The following is a 17,775-nucleotide window of genomic DNA, read 5'->3' as shown; positions in this document are numbered from 1 at the left end:
TCTCTCTCCTGTTAGGTATGCCCTCACCCACCCAACAATGGGTACTCCACCATTCATCATTACGGCCTCATTTTCGGTCATGAAACCTCCGCGCGTTGAAAACATAAAAAAACATAAAAACGTCGGCAGTCTCGAAATCAAGGGGTAATTAAAAGTCCCCGTTAGATGTTCTCAATGACGTGGGCATTCACCGCCTGCGCAAAGCCGTCGTCATCCTGGCTCCCGCTGGACTCGGCAATCTCGTATTGCTTGGCGGGATCCTGAGAGGCGAGATTGTTGAGGTTAGGCATCGTCTGGTTTGCGGCCGGCAAGAAGATGACCTTGGAGTTCGCCGTCTTCGCCATGGCCTGCATCGCCTCGAGGTATCTGATCTGCATGGCCGGCGCGGAGGACAAGATGTCTGCTGCTTGGCGCATCAAGCGCGCCGATTCGACTTCGGCCTTGGCCGCGATGATCTTGCTTTCTCCTATGCGCTTGCTTTGCGCTGCCATGGATAGGGACTAGGTAATATCGTGTCAGCAGCAATATTTCCGACTAGTGATTCTTGGGATTTCAACGCTTACATTCTGAAGATCAGTGGAGAAGTAAAGATCCTTGATCAAGATGGCCGAAATTTCGCATCCCCAGCTCCTCGCCAGGTCCTCGACTATTTCACTGATGCTCGTCGCGATCTCCTCTCGTCGCTCGATGATGTCTTGTAGGACGCGCGCACCAACGACGTGTCGCAGGGTTGTTTGCGTCCGCTCGACAAGGGCCTGGCGGAGATTGGTAATTCCAAAGGCGGCCTTGTGCGGCGAAGTGACGTGATAGTAAATCACGGATGTCAGTTCCACATTGACGTTGTCTTTAGTCATGCAAACTTGCTTGGGGACCTCTATACGTTCGCAGCTCCGGTTAGCAAACAGCAAATGAAAGGCAATGAGGGGGTTAACATACCAACGATCTGGATCTTGACATCGACCTGGATAAGCCTCTCGCTGAGGGGGTTGATCTTGACAAGACCGGGGTCAACTGCCTTGTAGAACTTTCCGAATTTGGTGACAAGTCCCACATTGCCCTGGCTGACTTGCTTGTAGGGGTTGGGGCAGCAAATAACACAGGGAATAGCTCCGAGAGTTCCCATGCAAGAGCCGATCGCATTAACTATGATCAAAAATCAGTACCTAGCTGATGCTATTATTTAGGGTGTGGTGGAATAATCATACTCATGGATCCATACCAGCCCTTGGGGTTAGCGTCAGTACCGACGATGGACGCATAGCTCTGCTGTAGGTCTTGTTCTCTGGGGGGTTCCATTGTCATATTTCCCTGTGGTTGGAAACCAGCTTGATTTGAGCTGGCTCCATTGGTCTGCTCGACACCCTTGTTCCTGGAATCGGACATGGTGTAGGTAGTTTTTAATCTGGTTCTTTTGTTCTTGTTTTGTTTTTGTCTTGTCTATTGGGGAGATTAGATCAAGTCTAGCCTCAAGTATTATTTGTTCATCGGAGGGTTACTGGTTTGGATGAAAGTGTTGGTGGGATAGAGAGAGAATTGGAAAAAGAGACTTGTAGTAATGGTAAAAGGAAATGTAGGAAATGCAAACTGTAAGTCTTTTTAAATAGTAAAGTTCATCCGCTTATATGGATTTATTAATCGTTCGTTGGAGTTGGGGTAGGAGGGGTGATTCCACCCTAGTAAAACGCTGTGCGACGTACATGAAATGGTACCTACCTGTAGCTTAGAGGGAAGCTTCCTCTATGATTCGGATTGATTTAAATAGAGTTTAGGTTCGCGTTGAGCGTCGCGCAACTGTTACCTAGCGCCACCTGCAGGGTACCTTAGGTAGCAGTGGTATAAACAATCAATACTTGAGGTGGTGGCTACAGTAGAAACCTTGAATTGAATGAAACGAATAAACGAAATATCTAACAATTCTTCTAGCCTAACCTAAATCTTCGAGTGCACAACGGGCACCTCCAACTTATATATCCGAGTATCTACTTCGTACACGGCTGCTGCAAGGTATGTAAGTCTAAAATCAAATAAAATCTAGAAAACACATATTCGTTAAAACCGGCAACCCAATATCGTAAGATCGGCTTCGAGGCGAAGCAGGTAAGAACCTCTTGGCGGGCTGATCCCAAAATGCTACAACAAAACTTTATGCCCGAGTTTGTCAAAATCAAAACCTCTAAGACATACCGTTATAGGAATAGTAAAGCGAAGCTCGACCAATCAAATTTGGTACTGGTATTCAGCCGTATGCCTAACTCACTTAGCGGTGCGCTAACAACCTTCTGACCCAGTTGTGCCGTATTCCGTATTCCGCATTCCGCATCAACGTATCACCTGTTATGTAAGTTGGTAATGGTATTTGGAATTTGCAAGCGACGACTTCGGGACTCTTTACTAAAGGTAGGTATGTTAAATAGTACCTAACTAGCCTAGTTCTTAAGCGTGTGCCTAACCTTATTTTACAAGTAGATAACCTGTCTCGATAATAGCACATTTAATTCGTGATACTTCGTTTTCGTAGTGAATCAAAAACCATGTTTCACACTACCTTCCATGCTTCCAAGTTGCTGCCGCACACAGATGGTGCTCTCCACCCAGCGGACAAAAGTACCGATGGGGTAGGATTTACAACATCTGGGGAATGCGAGTTAGTGAGCGTGACCCAGCACTGCCTCAATACCTCAAACCCAATCTTGCCATTTGTGGCGCCCAATTACTATGACCAATGACCAAACTCAAAGAGGCAAAAGATGAAAGGATTACTCGATTCGGTAACTCGCTCATGGGATCCTTTAGGACAGCATTTTGACGTAGTATTTATTATTAATCCCAGATCGGACCGCAATCGAATCGATTTTGACGGTCTATAAAGCTTGGGGGTGCACGAACATCGTCAAATGACTAGCCGAAATCCTTCCAAGTTCCAGGACTCAAGAGCCCCATCGAGATTCTGTAACGAATATTTCTAGAACTCTACCTCTTTGAGCATGACGTCAAGCTGAAATGGAAATGACACCAAGGTATAAGTAACATCAAATATGCCTTTGGTACTCATAGGTCCTTTTTTTTTAACCTCCACTCAAAGTCCTACTATAGGTGAGGCTTTTGTCGTTGTGGCATTGTCTACTCGGAGATTTATCCCGGTTGATTCAAAACTCAGCCACTACCAACCACCGAATAACTTCACAACTACCTATTTAAGCCAGCCTTGTATTAGAGCATGTCGCTCGGATGCCCACAAGGCACAAATCATAGCACAGCTCCACTACTCATGGCTATAACAAGGCATAATAACATAAGAGGTAATCAGTGACTTAGAGGATCTTACCTTAGTTACTCGCTCAGCCTCGCTACCTCGACTCAAAATGGAATACCAGACCCTTATTCCTTAAGGCGCATATTCCTAAATCTCGAGTTGCTTATGGGTCTTCGATAGGTATTTAGAAGTAATCAAGGGCATCTGCATGCTTTCAAGTTCTCAGCTTTCCTTGGGTTACCTAGGTACCTACCTAGGTAGGCAATCAGCGCGGTGCGTGGATATATCATAAAGTTAAATGCCCTAGTTGACAGTAAGGTCTGATACTAAGGTAGGGTGAACACTCAGGATTAAAGGCATGGCGGACCGGGCAAGTTCGACGTTTTCAGCCCTAGACATCGTTTATAAATTTAGAGTTCATGCTTTGCAAGAGTATTAGATATTTCAATAACTATTTGGGAACAGGGCCCCTTGTTGTAGAGTACCTAGGTCTACGTAGGTAGCGAGTTTTCATTTGTTTGGAATCTAGCAAAGCGTTTCTCCGCCTATACGATCCCACCTTCATGTCCAAGTGTTACCATTTTCTGTATTTTCTCGGCTGTAGCTCAGACATTGCCTAGTCCCGTCGCAGATGTTGTATCCTTTAGGGTCTTTATTGTCTAGGGTGAGCCCGCCTACTTCTAGACATGTCTTACGGCGTATCACCCCTGGCAACTGGCTCGGTTTGAGGCGACATTTTGTTCTAGGATTCCACAATGGTATTATTCGGGGAAATGGGATACCACTAGTCTCGATACTATTATGAGCCCCGTGCTTTCATCTACATTTACAGCCTGGTAATGTAATCTACAACATCACTCCATATTAAACCATGCGTTAACTATTACAATAAACGCTTGGGGGGAATAGAAACGTAAGACGGGAGCGACAATCAATGTCCTGGTGTAGCGGTTTGATAGCTCTCTTCCGAACCCGTACACGGAACCCTTACATGGACCACATAAAAGTGTCTGTCTACGATCAGTCCCATTGAGAGGGGGAAAACCCCACCCAGGTTTTCAGTCGAGCGTTTGGACTAATCAAAGCATGGCTCCAACCTGGGTAGCTAGAAAAGGGGGGAACTGGTGGTGTTTATAGAATTAGAAGTCATGTTTTCGCACATCGGTACGGTAAATACTACGGTGCTTCGAGCGGCGTGGTTGCCTCCATCAAGTGGTTTGGCTATATAAGCAGGCATCAATACTAGCAACTCTTCTTTTGATGGTTCTAGTTGTGGTATGCAATCGCATCAGCACCATTTCAGTCTTATTGATCATCATTATGTTATCCACAATTTTCTATCTTCATACCGAGCTACTTGACGAACTCGAAGGCTACGAAGTTGACCTTCGCAAGAGGTACATTAGTTTTGGCTTATTCATGTATCAATAAAGGGGGACTGGCTAATTCGTTTCATGTATTCGACTGTTCTCATAATTTTTGTTCTTAAAGCCGTCACAAACTAAGCTCACATTCCGGTAGCTTGGAGCCTACATGTATATAACGAAGAAATACATGACCGTCCCATGCATATACACGATATATCTTTGTCCAGGAAGATGTTATGAATGGAGGTGGAATTTCTGACATTACACGTACTATGGCATATAAAAGTATACCTTAAGTGCCTGTCAAGTTCAAGTTGGGGCAAATTTATCACGGTTATTCTATTCCAGATAAGAGATACTAACGGGACGTTCAATAAAAAGATATAACACACTTACTCAAAAGCAGTAGTCAGCTCCAAGAACTGAGTTCGAGTCATGCTTTGGGTTAGGTTCACCTTATGTGACTGGCGTCAGCGTTGTACAGTCCAGCAACTATTTACGATGTTTAACTGGATTGGCGGGATTAGTATCTCGGCCCCTGAATCGATGCCCAAGATCTATTTTAAGATCTGGGTTCTAGATCTGGTCGTTATCTCAATAGTGACGCTTTACTGTTGTTAAAGGCAGGGGAGGATGTTGCGAACTAGAGCTTGGCCTCGCGTCAGCGATTTCACCGCTCTCATGGCCGTGTAGGTCTTTAAATACTAGATTCAACGCCGGGCCACGCCCTTTTTATAATAATGACCCACAACATAAAGGGTGAAAATGTCTTCTACTCTCATTAACAACATCATCTTACAAAAACAACGCCTAGCTACACATAGCTGGGAGTATGGTGCCCTTGCCGAGGTCCTCCTAGAATGGTACACACCGAATGCGTCAGTTTTTGGCGGCAACCCGTTCCCAGATGGAAGAATACCCGTTATACAAGTAGACACAACTCCCTCACTTTCATATGTGAAGCGGCACATTTCGACCAATTCTGATACTCTCATTGATGGAGATGGTATGCTACTTCGAAAAGAAGACCCCGTTACTGGCATATTTCCCCCTTTCCATCAAACTAGCTCGTTAGCAGGCGCCGCCGGCGGTCCAGCCTCTCTCGGTGTCTATGCCATTTTGATCGGCCAGACCCAAGACGACTACCTATCAGCAGCGGAACCTCAAGTCAACTACCTGCTCACAGCCGTGCCGAGATACACCAACGGAGCTATCAGTCACCGAGAATCAGTGGCCGAGCTATGGGCCGACTTCATCTACATGGCGCCTCCGACCCTGGCGTACTGGGCAATCCAAACAGACGATGCAGGCCTGCTCGCCACAGCGCTCCAGCAGTGCATCCTGTATCGAGACGTGTTGGGTGTACCGGCGAATGCCAAAAGCGCAGCCGGGCTCTGGCATCACATCGTAGGCCCGCAGAGCCAGGACTTGGGGATCTGGAGCACCGGGAATGCGTGGGCTGCTGCCGGGATGAGCCGCGTGTTAGCGACAGCGACGAAGTCCCGGCATTCAGGAGACACTAAAGTGAAATCCGGAATAGCACAGGTTAAGGACATTGTCAAGGCGATCCTAGACGGCGCGATCGCGCGCGATAATGCTGAGCCCGGCGAGCCGCTACTGGGCAACTACCTCAACGATACAACCTGGTTTGGGGAACTATCTGGTACAACACTGCTGACAGCAACCGCGTATCGCATGGCACGACTAGAGCCGAGGGAATTTGGCCCAAGGTACACGGAATGGGCGGATAGTAAGAGAGAGGTCATTATGAAGAAGATAAGCAGCGATGGGTTGCTGTCTCCTGTCGTAAACCCGTTGAATTGGGGGGACAGAACGCCACGCAAAGAGTCTCCGGAAGCGCAAAGCTTTGCTATCTTGATGCTTGCGGCTCACCGAGATTTCACTTCCAGGTAATCTAGCACTGTTTAACACGGAATACTTAGCAGGGAGGAGAAAGATCAAGTTATGGGTAGTAGAAGAGTACTTGGATGTTATCGCCCTATCCTTCACTGAAAGCTTGGGAACAAGTGAAACAGGTAGGTATTTGGAATAGCGATATTCTTTCAACTTTATTAAATAAGCCCAATTAGTATCAGGTAGGTAGGTACCTAATGTATATATGGATTCGCTGATACCTGTTATATATACACGCTGCAATCATTGTTGCCCACTCCAGTCTTTATGCACTTGAACCTCCCGTTAATTCTTCAATTACCACAATAAAAATCATCTACAGTAGCATTTGCGCTTGTTCCGTTATAGTGTGCCTTCTGGGGGTAAGGACACAGGATACTCTGACGAACGGGGCCGCTCTGAACGGAAGTAGCTGCAGCAACACTGTCAGGGGCAACACCAGTTTCAACCCATGATACCAGGGCTTCGAATAACCCGGCAGGGTAATATCCCCCAGAACCTGCCCAGCAGTGAGCAAGTCCCGGTGCTTCAAAGAGGCGATAGTAATCTTTTATCTGCGTATCGTGAGCGGCAACGCTGTCGTAGAAGTTTGTCGAAGACGCCGGGGGAAGATTCGCATCGGCCAAACCGTGGTAGGATATTATCTTCCCGCCCGCTTCCCGGAAGGCGTCCAGGTTAGGCTTTACGTTAAATATCGGAGCGTACTCGTCTATTGATTGTTTAAACAAATCCTGAAGGTCCTCCATCGTTACGGTCTTGACGTCGAAAGTAGGGTCTTTCTTGATAAGAAGCCGTACCCACACATTAACAATATCCATTGTGTGTCCCGTACATGTGCCATTTCCCGAACAAGTAGTTGTCGCAAGTCCTGGGTTAGCTCCTCCAAGGCTGATCACCTTGTCCACTAGGTCGGCCCCCTTTTTGAGGCCCCACCAGAGGAACGAGCCATCCAATTTCCTGGCACCAGTCCATGTTGCAATCGCGACCTTGACCGCAGCTTCCGAGACCTGCACAGTTCCGGCGTCGATATCTTGACAATCAATAGACTTATTTACCATTGAATAGGGATCAAATTCGCATGAGTCCGGGTCGGTGACGATTCCATCAAGTAGGCCGTCGTCACCATCGCAGTGGTTGATAAAAGCTTCCGTTATGGCAACAAACTCGCAGTTCTTCGGATACTGGCCCAGCGCTTTCATCACCACTTGAGGCCAATGATTCGCCACTCCCATACCGGCAAGGTCGGTTGCCGGGGCCGAAGCAGCTATCCCATCGAATGCGTTGGGGTACTTCTCGGCGATCTTGAAACCTTGCCGTCCGCCCTGCGAGCACCCGTTCCAATAAGAGTAAGCCGGCGGTTTGCCGTAGTAACTCTCCGTGATCGCTTTGCCAATAATGGATAACTCGTTAAGCGAGTTGGATCCGAATTCTTCGAGGAGGTGAAGTTCGACGTGTCCGGGACTCTTCAACATCCAGTCGTCAGGGTTGAGTGAAGCGTGACCGGCGTTGGTAGTCACGGCAGCATAGCCCTCTGACACGGCGCCTAGCATGGAGTAACTACTATGCAAAAAGTTGATCCCTCCGGCGGACCAAGCTCCTCCTCCAATACCCTGCATTCTGCCATTCCACTCTTCGGGAAGATACATGCTGATGGTGACAGTGTCAGACGTTCCTATATGCGTGTAGGTGGTGGTGAGGTTGCAGAAGCTAACACCTCCGGCATATAGAGCCCCATGGTTTACGTATGTGCTCTCAGGGACTTGGACTGTCAGGTTGGATACTAGCGAAGTGCTTAGGGAGGTGAATTGCACGCCGGGCAAATCCGGATACGCGATGTGGGCGGGACTGCACATAGCAAAGGAGGGCTTGGTGTTGCTTTTCTAGGTAGTTATGAGTGATTAGGTACCTGTTTTTCAAATGTCAGGGAAGGTAGAGAAGTCCTTTAAATACTTATCAGCACTCTGTTGTTTATTAGTTCCTACAGTGCGTGACGGGAGTACAGGTGTGGCTACTCGCGTTCGATATTCAGGGGTAGGACTTTCAACCATGAATTACATAATAATATTCTCTTATTCTTTCGGGGTTAACCTCTAATCCCTTGAAATCTAGAGGATTTAGAAAGCTTGCTTAACTCCTTTATATGTCCGTACATGTCAATGCCATCAAAAGTGGTATGTGTGGGGGTTTTAATTCGTTGTTGAGTATAACATTAAATACAACCTGGAGAGCTGACTTAGGAAGTATATCCTCATACAAGTTTGTATATGGTAATACTTGGGAAATCTGTAGAACATAGACCTAATGTTTCTTCAAAGTGTATAACTTTAAGGCTTCTGATCCTGAAGGATTTTATTTCGTAGGTGACCCCTTTAATAATTGAAATGGTTTAATATTACCAATACAGGTCCAAGCAGTGCTATGCCCGGACAATGTATCGAAGTTTTCGGTAGGGGTATCGGGTGACCAAGTGGGACCTGCACCGCCCGAATCATTCTCTTATTCGATACATGGATTTCTTAGGGCCCCACCCCGAAAGCATTCCGAGATATCACGGAGAAACAGGGATATTCAAATGCGTATTTACGGACCTCGGCAAACGGGTTTCGTGAATTGTCCGGGCCGATAACATTACTCAGAACATAACCAAATTTGACACTGCATTTTCTATGTTATAAGAAGGTTGCATTTGCCAGGTAATTACTACAATATTATCTATTATCTAACAAGTAATCAGGATATCGCCAATGCAAAGCTTTTGAAAAGTGAGTTATACAATAGTTAAGTTGGATCAAATAAAGGGGTGCCTGAAAATCTAAGCATGGTCTATAAATAGATATTGTGTGCGCAAAAGTCTAAATGTGACGGAGCTTTTTCAGGGACGAAGCAGATATCAATTAAGTTAGATAATATCAGCTGGTAAAGATGATATTTCCGATCGCGACAGTAGCGTTTTTCATGTTCGTCGCATCAAGATCCCCGAGACTCACTCACGACAGAAACGAATGCGGCAGAATGGCGAACAACAGACTCCCCCGACTACAGATGTGAATCATCTAATTAATACACCTTTACTTGTGTTCTTTGGAGATTCCAATAATGTGCAAAACACAGTAACTTACCCTCCTGAAATAGCCGAGTCTTGGGACCGGACTCTCTACGAATCCATGTTCGGCAATGGCTTCGACGGGAATTTCGCGTCTTTAGATGGCACAGCCAACAAGGCTTATATACCTCCTGTAGATTATCAATCAGAGATGGCGTCTTTCTCCAACTTTTCGGTAGCCGCTTCACCAGCCGGAGCCTTTTCCTCATCTGGGAGACAGGAGACCGCCATAAACAGTAGCACACCGGCTTCTCTAGGAGATGCCGGCACTAGTCAGGATCCGATGTTTGAAGTCGATCGCGGGATATCCGAGAGCGATACGCAACGGCTTGCCAAGATTAACCTCGATTCAGTTAACCATGTTGGCCAGATTGGACGAGGGTCTCCCGAAATTAGTCTTAACACACTTGTTACGCTTATCGACACGTCAGACGACTTTTCCGGAACTCCAATTCACAGTATACTGAGAAGTAGCCGCGAGCTTGTCGACGTTATATGCGGGCTTTCGAATGCGAATAAGAAAGCGAACCCAGGTGCCGTCGCATGGTTCCTCCCCGAGGACGCCGGAATCAAGATCTGATAGCGGCGTAGATAGTTTAACAAGGACGTAGTTCCCCACACTCCTCCGAATACCTTTATCTCGGTTCGACGACACTCATGCATATTCTCATATCCTATATACATATTAGGTATACAACTCCACCTCACCATCATTGCTACGAAGCTCTACTAGAGATCTCTAAAAGCGATGTACCTTCGCTGCACGAACTTCCCGGGGTAGAGTTTGGAAGTTTTCCTCTTCATACGTAGTTCCTATCCCCAACACTGTGTGAAGAAAAGTGATACTAACCTGCTCGCAGAATCCAGAAACTTACAAGCTTCGCTGTTCATACAAGTCATCATCAATCTCTTCGAGAAGATTGAGAATCTGCTCGGAATACCTCTAGAATACTAACCTAGTACGAGCAGGACTACGAACCACGGCGCCCTATTAAGTGAGCCGGAATTCGCGAAGGTGCCGAGGCCGATTTTAGCTCAGGAGGAACTTAATATATGCAAACCGGATCTCGTAAAAGGTGGCGCCAATGCGCTGCGAAGGTATATGAACCAGACGAGGCAACTGCTGCGGGATAGTATAGAGCCGTAGATGGCTTCTGGTCCCTTCGCGCTAACGATTAATTCTCTGTCCCATATTTTCCATACCCCTATACCTCTTATTTCCGTATTCAGAGCACAACAGCAGTGTCATATCTACCTATGGTATAGAGAATATAATAGAACGCAAGTTCGAGCATCTGAAAGACCAAGGCAATATATTATAATGCCATCCCTTTAGTACGTTATCTAATCCATGGCCACTTAAAGCTCTATGCTACAATGTGGTGTTGCATAACTCAAAACAAGGAAACAACTCTTTCGCTCTTAATTACAGTCGACTCAAGCTGTCAAACCTTCTTCCCTCTCAATTTCGTCTTTACTAGGAGACCACTTGTCCTGAAGGGTCTTATCAAGACTAAGTCCGTAGACATCTTTAGGCCACCATTCGCCCCAGCTTGTCAAGAAGATTTGGTCAGGGTCCTCGGGGAGATCATCTCTTACGAATGCGCGGTAAATGCTTTGAGCCCCTGTCAATAGCGTAAGTTACGTCTGACTCGTCATTCAATAGGGTCACGGATCGAACATACCTTCTGGGACGGTCTTTGCATCCGGATGGTTCGCATGCAGTTGGAACTGGTCGCTGTTTCTTGAGAGGTTGGTATGAGGAATGAGGCCAGGAGAGACGGCAACGACTGTGCATTTGCCCTTGAGCTGACGGCGCCACCAGTGCGCTCCGAGCAGCTGGACGAACTTGGTGGCAGGGTATACACTACGTTCCGTCTTCGAGCCGCCCTTGAGGTCATCCTCGAGGTATTCTGCGTGGAATTGCGAGATTAGCATCGGTCATGGGTCAAGAAAGTGACAGGCTTAACATACTAGGGTCATCCACGAGACGAACAGCGCCGGAAGAGACGACTACGATGCGCGACTGCGATGCTTCCAACTTCTCTCGAAGTAGATGGACAAGGTAATGCTGAGCTGATACGCTTATCAGCACGAATTGCCAAACTTTCAACGAGACCATAGGATCTTACAAAGATGGTTTACAATATATGGCTCGCTCCATTTAGATCCAAAAGGGCCAGGCTGTTCGGCATTTTTGCCTATTGCTGCGTTGAGCAGAAGGTAGTCGATCTTGTCCTGTCCGAGTTTATCCAAGACCTGCTGCGAGAAAGCCTTGACGGTCTTGAGATTGGATAACTCTAAAGGAAAGAGGGTTAAGCTATGCTTGCTGCTGTCATAGTTGAGCTTATCGAAGGCGGCCTGAGCCGTTTTTGTGTCTCTGGCTCCAAGGATGAATTTGTACGGCTGTGTTTGCGCAAGAAGTTGCTTGACTAGCTCAAACCCCTAGACAATAACTCGAGAGATTAGGATGACTTTGTTTTTTTAACTTGGAATAATAAGATACTGCCTACCAAGCCCGAAGTGGCACCGGTGGCCACGATTGTCTTTGCGATAGTTGCCATGATAGGGGGGGTGGAGTACTATAAGGTGGTTTAAGGGGGGTTGGAGGGGTTGAGAGGTTGAAGAGATTGTTGTATTAATTGTATTGATTTAACTGTCTCTAAGTTATTTTTATATTCAGATCACAGACGGCAATAAGCTCCTAACACCGCAAGAAGTCCGTCTGTTTCACTTAACATAAAGGTGTGTATCTATTTCAAACGAAGCTGGTGCTGACAAATGTAGTTGGATCTCTGAAATTACATTGGTACCTAACTTACCTTAATTAGAGGTAGATATGAAATCTACATGGAGGTGTTGACTTATACTGAATATGAATACCCTTGCAAGAGGTTACATGCACTTTGTGAGTTAGGTACCTGGGTACTTGAGATCATTACTTAATGGTAGCCCCTCATTCGAAGATTTCCAATACATCAGATACCTAGGTACCTAAGGTAACCCCTCCTTGAATAAACGGATATGGCAGGTACCTATTGGTAACCTTATGAGGTACCTAAAGTAAATAACACCTTTACAATAGTATGCAAAGTATGAGGACAGGTAAAATGTATTCATCGTACAAAGTAAAAGTCTACCTCTTTAATAGTATTAGAATTATCAGAATAAGTCACAACATAAAAATATAGAATTGCAACAAATCATATTCTATGAAATTCCATGAAGTCGTTGGTCGAATGCGCTTATAGCAACGCTATACCAGTCCGGGTTAGCGTAGAAGAAGCTTCGGCTTCTGGCCGGTTCCTCCGTCATTCAATCGATTAAATTTTTTGAAGCTTTTATTCCCCGGCGACCTCGAAAACTCAATTCTTCAACGCCTACATTTCAACAACGCCGGCGAGGTTTTTGTTCTTCTTTCCGCTCTCTCACGACGTGATAATTGGTGGTGACTTTTTATTCCCGTCTTTCCTCAACTTAAATCGTCTATACCACATCTATCATCCACAATGCAGCGTGCTCTGTCGTCCCGAGCGCGAGCTTCGGTCCTATCTTCGGCTGCCACCAAGTACCGAGCTGGTGCTGGCCTCTCGCAACAGGTTCGATTCGCACACAAGGTTAGTAATATAAATAAAACCTACGAGCTTTAGTAGAAAGCAGACCTTGGCATATCATACCCAATATATCATATCATTACAAAAATGGCTGACGTATACATATCGTATAGGAGCTCAAGTTCGGCGTCGAGGGTAGAGCTGCTCTCCTTGCCGGTGTCGAGACCCTCGCCAAGGCTGTTGCTACCACACTCGGTCCCAAGGGTCGAAATGTTTTAATCGAGTCGAGCTACGGCTCTCCTAAGATCACAAAGGGTATGTATGATATGAATTCACCTTAGGCTCTTTTTTTATACTTCAAATCGGCCAGGTTACTGATCCGTGACTATAGATGGTGTTACTGTCGCAAGAGCTATCAGCTTGCAAGACAAGTTCGAGAACCTCGGCGCTAAGTTATTACAAGACGTCGCATCCAAGACAAACGAATCTGCCGGTGATGGAACCACTAGCGCTACGGTTTTAGCCCGTGCTATCTTCTCGGAAACTGTCAAGAACGTCGCCGCCGGCTGCAACCCTATGGATCTGCGGAGGGGTACCCAAGCCGCTGTTGACGCTGTTGTTGAATATATCCAGAAGAACAAGAAGGATATCACCACCAGCGAGGAGATTGCTCAGGTCGCCACCATCAGCGCTAACGGAGATACCCACATTGGTAAGATGATTGCCAATGCCATGGAGAAGGTCGGCAAGGAGGGTGTTATCACCGTCAAGGAGGGAAAGACCATGAGCGACGAGCTGGAAGTTACCGAGGGTATGCGATTCGACCGCGGTTACGTGTCGCCCTACTTCATCACTGATCCCAAGTCGCACAAGGTCGAGTTTGAGAACCCTCTCATTCTCCTTTCCGAGAAGAAGATCAGTGCCGTACAAGATATCATCCCCGCTCTCGAGGCCTCTACTCAGGCCCGACGACCTCTTGTCATCATTGCCGAAGACATTGATGGTGAGGCTCTAGCTGTCTGCATCTTGAACAAGCTCCGTGGCCAGCTCCAGGTTGCTGCCGTCAAGGCCCCTGGCTTCGGTGACAACCGAAAGTCGATCCTCGGTGATATCGCTGTTCTCACCAACGGTACCGTCTTCACTGATGAGCTAGACATCAAGCTGGAGAAGGCTACCCCTGACATGCTTGGCTCCACCGGCTCCATTACCATCACCAAGGAGGATACTATTATCCTTAACGGAGAGGGTAGCAAGGACGCCATTGCCCAACGATGCGAGCAGATCCGTGGTGTCATGAACGATCCCAACACATCCGAATATGAGAAGGAGAAGCTTCAAGAACGACTTGCCAAGCTTTCTGGCGGTGTTGCTGTCATCAAGGTCGGTGGTTCTTCCGAGGTTGAGGTCGGTGAGAAGAAGGACCGCTTTGTTGATGCCCTTAACGCCACCCGAGCTGCCGTTGAGGAGGGTATCCTGCCCGGTGGCGGTACCGCTCTCCTCAAGGCTGCTAGCAACGCCCTGAAGGATATCAAGGCTGCCAACTTCGATCAGCAACTCGGTGTCAGCATTGTCAAGAACGCTATCACTCGACCGGCCAGGACGATCGTTGAGAACGCTGGTCTGGAGGGCTCCGTCGTCGTCGGCAAGCTCATGGACGAGTTCGGCAACGACTTCAACAAGGGCTTCGACAGTGCCAAGGGAGAGTATGTGGACATGATCCAGGCAGGTATCCTTGACCCGCTCAAGGTTGTCCGAACTGGTCTAGTTGATGCTAGCGGTGTTGCCTCGCTACTAGGTACCACCGAGGTTGCCATCGTTGAGGCTCCCGAAGAGAAGCCTGCTGGTGGCATGGGCGGCGGCATGGGTGGTATGGGAGGAATGGGTGGCATGGGAGGAATGATGTAATGAGTTCATGGTTTTGAATGAACCTTTGTCCTGTCATGTATCAAAAGTTTGGGTTGGGAACATTGACCTCGGCGTTATGGGGACGGATTAACGTTGTCTCTGTCATGTCTTCCTCTATATCTCCCCTCTACGTCTCTACCTCCATCTCTCACCCCCCAACCACCCCCCCCTGTGCATTATTCCTACCTTGATATCCCGAGCGGCGTTATGAAGTGTTGTATATTAGAGCTATGAACTGAAAAAAATGGCAACCTACAGCTGGTGTAGGTGATCTTAATTGATCTGATGATAAATACTTTGCCCCTTTTTTTGTTTTATTCACCTAGGCACCAAAAATTTGACAATTGTGATTGCGTTAAGTTAAGTTCTGCCTAGAAATTAGGATGACATTATGCTGTATGGTGATACGCGATGACGAATGACGAATCCCATGTAGCTCGTTGATATTACAGGTAGAAATGTAGTGACAAACGAGTGATAACGCAAGTACATTATTGTTCCGTCGTGATAACCCCTGAAATAGTGAAATAGCCCAATTCGATGAAATTAAAGGGTGTCACGTGTACCTTAGGTTAGTTGTTGTGAAATTTCATTACCGGATCACTGTAAAGTCGAACCAGTTGCCGCCAAGAAATAATAACATTACACTATTAGCTGTAGCCTGTCAGTGTCAGCTAGTAGGCTACCTAGTAGTAGTACCTAGGTGGTGTCAGTATACCTGATAATTTTTTAGAGGTGCCTAGTTGTATTGTAGTAATAAAATGCAAATTGCAGTTGTAGGTACTAGGTACCCGTTAAAACGTCACAGGTTAGGTAGTTCCAAGGTAAGCAATCGTTAGGTTAGGTACTTACGCTTAGGTAAGGTATACCTCTTCTGTTACAGGTAGGTCATAGCCAAACTGCCCATCCCTTCCTTTCCTCCACTAAAAATCCCTGTTCTACTGTCCCCCCTAATCCCCTCCCAAAACAATTTCGACCCCACCAACCCACCACTGGCACCAAGCACTGAAGCACCAAGGCACCAAAGCACCAAAGGCTTTGTGGGCTTTGTGTTGATTTCTCTCACTCTCTTCGTTCTCTCTCATCTTACGTGCCTCTTTTCATCAGTCCGACCTTCCCCTCCATTGCGATAGGACCCACACTAAAAACACTACTTACATCCGACTCTTTCTTTCTATTGTTGTCCTAAACATCCATCGCATTTATTTACAAAAACCTGACCCTCCCTCATCCGAGACCCTCCCTAGGTGGATTAAGTCACATTCAGCGATTCATGTTAGTTTGCAGATTTGACCCCAGCAGCATCTTTTTTCCTCCCGCAAAAAACTAAAGAAAAAGAAAAAAAAATCAACTTTTTGCATTCTCTGGTCTTTGACTTTCCTAGGACCTCCCTTGAACCCCGCTAACAGCCCACATCGTGTAGCTTGTCTTCGGAATCTCATTTGGTACCGGTGTAGTTCAAGCATATCGCCAAAATGGTGAGAGTTGAGCCCAATCAACAAATTTTAGGACGCCCTGCTAATATTAAATTTTGGTAGTCTCAATCAGGGTTCGTGATTTCTTCTACTTGACTCCCCCTTTATCCGCGCGTCATTATGCGCCTTCACGGTGCACCGCTCTTTCCGGCGCGTTCTTAGGACTAGGACAAGAGGGTGAACAAGGTAGCTAATATCGGTGGTAATTTAGAGCGACAGTCTCGCAGGAGTGCATCACTGCATACAACGACCTTAAGCTTGCGAAGAAGCACAAGTACGTCATCTTCAAGCTGTCGGACAACAACCGGGAGATCGTCGTCGAGGAGGCTTCTTCGGATAAGGACTGGGAAACCTTCCGCGAGAAGCTCATCAACGCTACCACCAAGACCAAGTCTGTAAGTAATCATATTTACTCTGGGTAGCCTTATGTTTCTAAAGCTCTGTTCTAATTATTTTACCCCTAGGGCGCTACCAGCAAGGGTCCCCGATACGCCGTCTACGACTTCGAGTACAGCCTTTCCAGTGGAGAAGGCTCGCGGTTAGTAGCATCAGCCAACTAAAACAACAACAGCAACAACAAACTTGGCTTACTAACATTATAATTTAGAAACAAGATCACCTTCATCGCATGGTCGCCCGATGATGCCAACGTTATGGTAAGTATATACAATAACCTTTGAGAAATTCACATATCCTATGTATATAGTAATAGCCACTAACCCCTTCAAAGGCTAAGATGGTGTACGCCTCGTCGAAGGAGGCCCTGAAGCGTTCCCTTACCGGTATTGCCATCGAACTGCAGGCCAACGACCAGGACGACATCGAATACGACACAGTACTAAAGGTGGTCAGCAAGGGTCTGGCCGGTTAAGCGCCCCCCTTCCCGACCACCAACCCCCCGGGAAGCCCTGAGAGCAGCTGGGGGGGAAGGCAAAGGTTGCTGAGGATCAATTACTTGAGGAGGGGCACTTGCGTGCCAAGGATCCACGACGTCTACGAAAAGCTGCAGGATGGACATAAAACTTTCTCCCTGCCATTACGAATGGAGTAGGGGCCGCTTTGGTCGCTGTTTATCATTTTTTTCACCCTTTAGACGGCAGACATGAATTGTCAAAATGTGATGTTAGCCATCGGTATACCGCACAACACAAAAAGGCCATATATGAATGTAGATCGTTCCTATTGTGCTCCTTGGCCAGATGTC

At 46.9% G+C, this 17,775-nt stretch overlaps 8 protein-coding genes across 8 annotated transcripts; 5 read left to right on the top strand and 3 right to left on the bottom strand.

Annotated features, from left to right (window-relative positions):
- Positions 1-161: 161 nt before the first annotated feature.
- Positions 162-1,383, bottom strand: F4812DRAFT_456159 (stomatin-like protein; the record flags this gene model as incomplete). Its single annotated transcript, XM_047936943.1, has 4 exons — positions 162-500; positions 564-874; positions 937-1,143; positions 1,206-1,383. The coding sequence occupies 4 exons, from the start codon at positions 1,381-1,383 to the stop codon at positions 162-164; spliced, it is 1,035 nt and encodes a 344-aa protein (XP_047794378.1).
- Positions 1,384-2,668: 1,285 nt separating this feature from the next.
- F4812DRAFT_416485 (uncharacterized protein) lies at positions 2,669-3,875 on the top strand. The gene is made up of 2 exons (XM_047933076.1): positions 2,669-3,526; positions 3,589-3,875. Exon 1 carries the CDS (start codon positions 3,036-3,038, stop codon positions 3,276-3,278), a length of 243 nt encoding a protein of 80 aa, XP_047794377.1. The 5' UTR covers positions 2,669-3,035; the 3' UTR covers positions 3,279-3,526; positions 3,589-3,875.
- A 1,510-nt stretch (positions 3,876-5,385) lies between these two features.
- F4812DRAFT_456158 (uncharacterized protein) lies at positions 5,386-6,534 on the top strand (the record flags this gene model as incomplete). Its single annotated transcript, XM_047936942.1, has 1 exon — positions 5,386-6,534. The coding sequence occupies one exon, from the start codon at positions 5,386-5,388 to the stop codon at positions 6,532-6,534; it is 1,149 nt and encodes a 382-aa protein (XP_047794376.1).
- A 293-nt stretch (positions 6,535-6,827) lies between these two features.
- On the bottom strand, positions 6,828-8,582 carry F4812DRAFT_467893 (tannase and feruloyl esterase; the record flags this gene model as incomplete). Its single annotated transcript, XM_047938711.1, has 2 exons — positions 6,828-8,414; positions 8,517-8,582. The coding sequence occupies 2 exons, from the start codon at positions 8,580-8,582 to the stop codon at positions 6,828-6,830; spliced, it is 1,653 nt and encodes a 550-aa protein (XP_047794375.1).
- Positions 8,583-9,536: 954 nt separating this feature from the next.
- Positions 9,537-10,217, top strand: F4812DRAFT_456156 (uncharacterized protein; the record flags this gene model as incomplete). Its single annotated transcript, XM_047936941.1, has 1 exon — positions 9,537-10,217. The coding sequence occupies one exon, from the start codon at positions 9,537-9,539 to the stop codon at positions 10,215-10,217; it is 681 nt and encodes a 226-aa protein (XP_047794374.1).
- Positions 10,218-10,760: 543 nt separating this feature from the next.
- On the bottom strand, positions 10,761-12,788 carry F4812DRAFT_416480 (NAD(P)-binding protein). The gene is made up of 6 exons (XM_047933075.1): positions 12,460-12,788; positions 12,151-12,293; positions 11,770-12,082; positions 11,612-11,713; positions 11,323-11,550; positions 10,761-11,262 (listed from the first exon to the last, which is right to left on the bottom strand). Exons 2-6 carry the CDS (start codon positions 12,199-12,201, stop codon positions 11,075-11,077), a joined length of 882 nt encoding a protein of 293 aa, XP_047794373.1. The 5' UTR covers positions 12,202-12,293; positions 12,460-12,788; the 3' UTR covers positions 10,761-11,074.
- On the top strand, positions 12,780-15,479 carry F4812DRAFT_416478 (heat shock protein 60; the record flags this gene model as incomplete). Its single annotated transcript, XM_047933074.1, has 3 exons — positions 12,780-13,254; positions 13,365-13,506; positions 13,583-15,479. Coding segments are annotated over exons 1-3 (1,759 nt in total), but the record flags the coding sequence as incomplete, so codon positions are not given.
- Positions 15,480-16,266: 787 nt separating this feature from the next.
- On the top strand, positions 16,267-17,558 carry F4812DRAFT_203660 (uncharacterized protein). Its single transcript, XM_047930263.1, has 7 exons — positions 16,267-16,375; positions 16,520-16,574; positions 16,635-16,645; positions 16,783-16,966; positions 17,036-17,109; positions 17,179-17,227; positions 17,302-17,558. The coding sequence occupies exons 2-7, from the start codon at positions 16,572-16,574 to the stop codon at positions 17,440-17,442; spliced, it is 462 nt and encodes a 153-aa protein (XP_047794371.1). The 5' UTR covers positions 16,267-16,375; positions 16,520-16,571; the 3' UTR covers positions 17,443-17,558.
- The last annotated feature ends 217 nt before the right edge of the window (positions 17,559-17,775 follow it).

The sequence above is a fragment of the Daldinia caldariorum genome (genome assembly GCF_022478825.1).
Source record: "Daldinia caldariorum strain CBS 122874 unplaced genomic scaffold F4812scaffold_2, whole genome shotgun sequence".
Taxonomy (NCBI): Eukaryota; Fungi; Ascomycota; class Sordariomycetes; order Xylariales; family Hypoxylaceae; genus Daldinia; species Daldinia caldariorum.
The sequence above is the reverse complement of the archived record's forward strand: the minus strand, read 5'-3'. Positions and strand labels throughout refer to the sequence as shown.

Excerpts from the sequence above, each read along its gene's own strand:
- F4812DRAFT_416485 (XM_047933076.1), top strand. The coding sequence starts at position 3,036 with ATGCCTTTGGTACTCATAGGTCCTTTTTTTTTAACCTCCACTCAAAGT.
- F4812DRAFT_416480 (XM_047933075.1), bottom strand. The coding sequence starts at position 12,201 with ATGGCAACTATCGCAAAGACAATCGTGGCCACCGGTGCCACTTCGGGC. Across the intron at positions 12,083-12,150 it reads CCGGTGCCACTTCGGGCTTG|GGGTTTGAGCTAGTCAAGCA; the intron begins GTAGGCAGTATC and ends GTTATTGTCTAG. Across the intron at positions 11,263-11,322 it reads TGCAAAGACCGTCCCAGAAG|GGGCTCAAAGCATTTACCGC; the intron begins GTATGTTCGATC and ends CGCTATTGACAG.
- F4812DRAFT_203660 (XM_047930263.1), top strand. Across the intron at positions 17,110-17,178 it reads TCCAGTGGAGAAGGCTCGCG|AAACAAGATCACCTTCATCG; the intron begins GTTAGTAGCATC and ends ATTATAATTTAG. Across the intron at positions 17,228-17,301 it reads CCGATGATGCCAACGTTATG|GCTAAGATGGTGTACGCCTC; the intron begins GTAAGTATATAC and ends ACCCCTTCAAAG.